At 61.8% G+C, this 5,457-nt stretch overlaps 1 protein-coding gene across 1 annotated transcript in view; it reads right to left on the bottom strand.

Annotated features, from left to right (window-relative positions):
- Positions 1-505: 505 nt before the first annotated feature.
- cnpy3 (canopy FGF signaling regulator 3) overlaps positions 506-5,457 on the bottom strand; it is a 9,686-nt gene continuing 4,734 nt past the window's right edge. The window contains exon 6 of the mRNA XM_064931014.1: positions 506-1,073. Within this exon, the coding sequence (XP_064787086.1) occupies positions 766-1,073 (308 nt within the window). The 3' untranslated portion in view covers positions 506-765. The remainder of the gene's footprint in view (positions 1,074-5,457) is intronic.

Here is a 5,457-nt window from a genome sequence, read left to right as displayed (position 1 = left end):
CAAATCAAATAATCACTGGGGGGGGGGCTCCAAATCAAATAATCACTGGGGGGGGGGGGCTCCAAATCAAATAATCACTGGGGGGGGGGGGCTCCAAATCAAATAATCACTTGAGGGGGGCGGGGCTCCAAATCAAATAATCACTTGAGGGGGGGGGGCTCCAAATCAAATAATCACTGGGGGGGGGGGACTTCAAATCAAATAATCACTGGGGGGGACTCCGGGGCTCAACAAATAATCACTTGAGGGGGGGGGGGGCTCCAAATCAAATAATCACTGGGGGGGGGGGGGGGGGGCTCCAAATAAAATAATCACTGGGGGGGGGACTCCAAATCAAATAATCACTGGGGGGGGGGGGGGGGGGGGCTCCAAATCAAATAATCACTGGGGGGGGGGGACTCCAAATCAAATAATCACTGGGGGGGGGGGGGGGGACTCCAAATCAAATAATCACTGGGGGGGGCTCCAAATCAAATAATCACTGGGGGGGGGGGGGGGACTCCAAATCAAATAATCACTGGGGGGGGGGGGGGGACTCCAAATCAAATAATTACTGGGGGAAAATTAGGAGGAAAGTGGAAAGAGACAGAGCTGCATATGTCTCCTTTATGCCCCTGATCAGTCATCCCAGTCCCCTGGCCTGCGTCCCAAAACGGCACCCTATTCCCTATTAGGTGAACTACTTTTGACCAAGGGAGTAGTGCGCTATGTAGGGAATAGTGTGCCATTTGGGGAATTGGCCCAGGGCTCCATTCCACCAGGGTCTCACAGCTCTGTGTTCTTCCCAGGCAGAGCCATCTTCTTCTGAATGTCTTCATCTGACGAGACCCCATCCCTCTCCTTCTCAGCTGATAGGGCCTTTCCCTTCCCCTTCTTCTTCTTCTTCTTCACCTTCTCCTTCTTCTTCTTCTTCATCGTCTTCTCTCCTTCCTGCCTGCCGCCCTCACTCCCTCCTCCTCCTCCTCCTCCTCCCAGGTCTTTGCTCTTCGTTCCCTTCTTCTTTTTCTTCTTCTTGTCCTCGGCGATGGCTGCCGCATCTCCCTTCTTCTTAGAGTACTCCTCTTTCAGACAGGCTGGAGAAGAGGAGGAGAGGAAGAGGATGGGAGGGGGAGAGGAAGGGGATGGGAGGGGGAGAGGAAGAGGATGGGAGGGGAGAGGAAGGGGATGGGAGGGGAGAGGAAGGGGATGGGAGGGGGAGAGGAAGGGGATGGGAGGGGGAGAGGAAGGGGATGGGAGGGGGAGAGGAAGGATGGGAGGGGGAGAGGAAGGGGATGGGAGGGGGAGAGGAAGGGGATGGGAGGGGGAGGGAAGGGGATGGGAGGGGGAGAGGAAGGGGGATGGGAGGGGAGAGGAAGGGGATGGGAGGGGGAGAGGAAGGGGATGGGAGGGGGAGAGGAAGAGGATGGGAGGGGGAGAGGAAGGGGGATGGGAGGGGGAGAGGAAGGGGGATGGGAGGGGGAGAGGAAGGGGATGGGAGGGGGAGAGGAAGGGAGGGGAGAGGAAGGGGGAGAGGAAGGGGAGAGGGGGGATGGGAGGGGGAGAGGAAGGGGATGGGAGGGGGAGAGGAAGAGGATGGGAGGGGGAGGAAGGGGGAAGGGGGAGAGGAAGGGGAGGGGAGGGGGAGAGGAAGGGGATGGGAGGGGGAGAGGAAGGGGATGGGAGGGGAGAGGAAGGGGATGGGAGGGGGAGAGGAAGGGGATGGGAGGGGGAGAGGAAGAGGGATGGGAGGGGGAGAGGAAGGGGATGGGAGGGGGAGAGGAAGGGGATGGGAGGGGGAGAGGAAGAGGATGGGAGGGGGAGAGGAAGGGGATGGGAGGGGGAGAGGAAGGGATGGGAGGGGGAGAGGAAGGGGATGGGAGGGGAGAGGAAGAGGATGGGAGGGGGAGAGGAAGGGGATGGGAGGGGGAGAGGGGGGAAGGAAGGGATGGGAGGGGGAGGGAAGAGGGATGGGAGGGGAGAGGAAGGGGATGGGAGGGGGAGAGGAAGAGGATGGGAGGGGGAGAGGAAGGGGATGGGAGGGGGAGAGGAAGAGGATGGGAGGGGGAGAGGAAGGGGATGGGAGGGGGAGAGGAAGGGGGATGGGAGGGGGAGAGGAAGAGGATGGGAGGGGGAGAGGAAGGGGATGGGAGGGGGAGAGGAAGGGGATGGGAGGGGGAGAGGAAGGGGATGGGAGGGGGAGAGGAAGAGGATGGGAGGGGGAGAGGAAGAGGATGGGAGGGGAGGGAAGAGGATGGGAGGGGAGAGGAGGGATGGGAGGGGAGAGGAAGGGATGGGAGGGGGAGGGAAGGGGATGGGAGGGGGAGAGGAAGGGGATGGGAGGGGGAGAGGAAGGGGATGGGAGGGGGAGAGGAAGAGGATGGGAGGGGAGAGGAAGGGGATGGGAGGGGAGAGGAAGGGGATGGGAGGGGGAGAGGAAGGGGATGGGAGGGGGAGAGGAAGGGGATGGGAGGGGGAGAGGAAGGGGATGGGAGGGGGAGAGGAAGGGATGGGAGGGGGAGAGGAAGGGGATGGGAGGGGGAGAGGAAGGGGATGGGAGGGGGAGAGGAAGGGGATGGGAGGGGGAGAGGAAGGGGATGGGAGGGGGGAGAGGAAGGGGGATGGGAGGGGGAGAGGGGGAAGGGGGATGGGAGGGGGAGAGGAAGGGGATGGGAGGGGGAGAGGAAGGGGATGGGAGGGGGAGAGGAAGAGGATGGGAGGGGGAGAGGAAGGAAGAGGATGGGAGGGGGAGAGGAAGGGGATGGGAGGGGGAGAGGAAGGGGATGGGAGGGGGAGAGGAAGAGGATGGGAGGGGGAGAGGAAGGGGATGGGAGGGGGAGAGGAAGGGGATGGGAGGGGGAGAGGAAGGGGATGGGAGGGGGAGAGGAAGAGGATGGGAGAAGAGGAGGAGAGGAAGAGGATGGGAGGGGGAGAGGAAGGGGATGGGAGGGGGAGAGGAAGAGGATGGGAGGGGGAGAGGAAGGGGATGGGAGGGGAGAGGAAGGGGATGGGAGGGGGAGGAAGAAGGGGATGGGAGGGGGAGAGGAAGGGGATGGGAGGGGGAGAGGAAGGGGATGGGAGGGGGAGAGGAAGGGGATGGGAGGGGGAGGGGATGGGAGGGGGAGAGGAGGGGATGGGAGGGGGAGAGGAAGGGGATGGGAGGGGGAGAGGAAGGGGATGGGAGGGGGAGAGGAAGGGGATGGGAGGGGGAGGGAAGGGGATGGGAGGGGGAGAGGAAGGGGATGGGAGGGGGAGAGGAAGAGGATGGGAGGGGGAGAGGAAGAGGATGGGAGGGGAGAGGAAGGGGATGGGAGGGGGAGAGGAAGGGGATGGGAGGGGGAGAGGAAGAGGATGGGAGGGGGAGAGGAAGGGGATGGGAGGGGAGAGGAAGGGGATGGGAGGGGGAGGGAAGAGGATGGGAGAAGGGAGGAGGGATGGGATGGGAGGGGGAGGAGGAAGGGGATGGGAGGGGGGGAGAGGAAGGGGATGGGAGGGGGAGAGGAAGGGGATGGGAGGGGGAGAGGAAGGGGATGGGAGGGGGAGAGGAAGAGGATGGGAGGGGGAGAGGAAGGGGATGGGAGGGGGAGAGGAAGAGGATGGGAGGGGGAGAGGAAGAGGATGGGAGGGGGAGAGGAAGGGGATGGGAGGAGGAGAGGAAGGGGATGGGAGGGGGAGAGGAAGGGGATGGGAGGGGGAGAGGAAGGGGATGGGAGGGGGAGAGGAAGGGGATGGGAGGGGGAGAGGAAGGGATGGGAGGGGAAGGGGGATGGGAGGGGAGGGGGAGAGGAAGGGGATGGGAGGGGAGAGGAAGGGGATGGGAGGGGGAGAGGAAGGGGGAGGGAAGGGATGGGAGGGGGAGAGGAAGGGGATGGGAGGGGGAGAGGAAGAGGATGGGAGGGGGAGAGGAAGGGGATGGGAGGGGGAGGGAAGGGGATGGGAGGGGGAGAGGAAGGGGATGGGAGGGGGGAGGAAGGGGATGGGAGGGGGAGAGGAAGAGGATGGGAGGGGGAGAGGAAGGGGATGGGAGGGGGAGAGGAAGGGGATGGGAGGGGGAGAGGAAGGGGATGGGAGGGGGAGAGGAAGGGGATGGGAGGGGGAGAGGAAGAGGATGGGAGGGGGAGAGGAAGGGGATGGGAGGGGGAGAGGAAGGGGATGGGAAGAGGATGGGAGGGGAGAGGAAGAGGATGGGAGGGGGAGAGGAAGAGGATGGAAGGGGGAGAGGAAGGGGATGGGAGGGGGAGAGGAAGAGGATGGGAGGGGGAGAGGAAGGGGATGGGAGGGGGAGAGGAAGGGGATGGGAGGGGGAGAGGAAGAGGATGGGAGGGGGAGAGGAAGGGGATGGGAGGGGGAGAGGAAGGGGGAGAGGAAGGGGATGGGAGGGGGAGAGGAAGAGGATGGGAGGGGGAGAGGAAGGGGATGGGAGGGGGAGAGGAAGGGGATGGGAGGGGGGGGGGAGAGGAAGGGGATGGGAGGGGGAGAGGAAGGGGATGGGAGGGGGAGAGGAAGGGGATGGGAGGGGGAGAGGAAGGGGATGGGAGGGGGAGAGGAAGGGGATGGGAGGGGGAGAGGAAGGGGATGGGAGGGGGAGAGGAAGGGGATGGGAGGGGGAGAGGAAGGGGATGGGAGGGGGAGAGGAAGAGGATGGGAGGGGGAGAGGAAGAGGATGGGAGGGGAGAGGAAGGGGATGGGAGGGGGAACTAAGGAAGGGATGGGAGGGGTAGAAAGGGGATGGGAGGGGAGAGGAAGAGGATGGGAGGGGGAGAGGAAGGGGATGGGAGGGGGAGAGGAAGGGGATGGGAGGGGAGAGGAAGGGGATGGGAGGGGTAGAGGAAGGGGATGGGAGGGGGATCTGAAGAGGATGGGAGGGGAGAGGAAGGGGATGGGAGGGGGAGAGGAAGGGGATGGGAGGGGGAGAGGAAGGGGATGGGAGGCAGAGAACAAGAGGAATTAAACCAGCATTCTAATAACTAAGACATTCAAAACGATCAAATAAGTTACAATGTGTGTGTGTGATATCTGTGAGTGTGTGTGTGTGATATGTGAGTGTGTGTGTGCGTGTGTGATATGTGAGTGTGTGTGTGCGTGTGTTATCTGTGAGTGTGTGTGTGCGTGTGTTATCTGTGAGTGTGAGTGTGTGTGCGTGTGTTATCTGTGAGTGTGTGTGTGTGTTATCTGTGAGTGTGTGCGTGTGTTATCTGTGAGTGTGTGTGTGCGTGTGTTATCTGTGAGTGTGAGTGTGTGTGCGTGCGTGTGTTATCTGTGAGTGTGAGTGTGTGTGTATTATCTGTGTGTGTGTGTATGTGTGTATTATCTGTGTGTGTGTGTGTATGTGTGTATTATATGTGTGTGTGTGTGTTATCTGTGTGTGTGTGTGTGTTATCTGTGTGTGTGTGTGTGTGTGTTATCTCTGTGTGTGTGTGTTATCTGTGTGTGTGTGTGTGTGTGTTATCTGTGTGTGTGTGTTATCTGTGTGTGAGTGTG

The sequence above is a fragment of the Oncorhynchus masou genome, chromosome 23 (assembly GCF_036934945.1).
Source record: "Oncorhynchus masou masou isolate Uvic2021 chromosome 23, UVic_Omas_1.1, whole genome shotgun sequence".
NCBI lineage: Eukaryota > Metazoa > Chordata > Actinopteri > Salmoniformes > Salmonidae > Oncorhynchus > Oncorhynchus masou.
The sequence above is the reverse complement of the archived record's forward strand: the minus strand, read 5'-3'. Positions and strand labels throughout refer to the sequence as shown.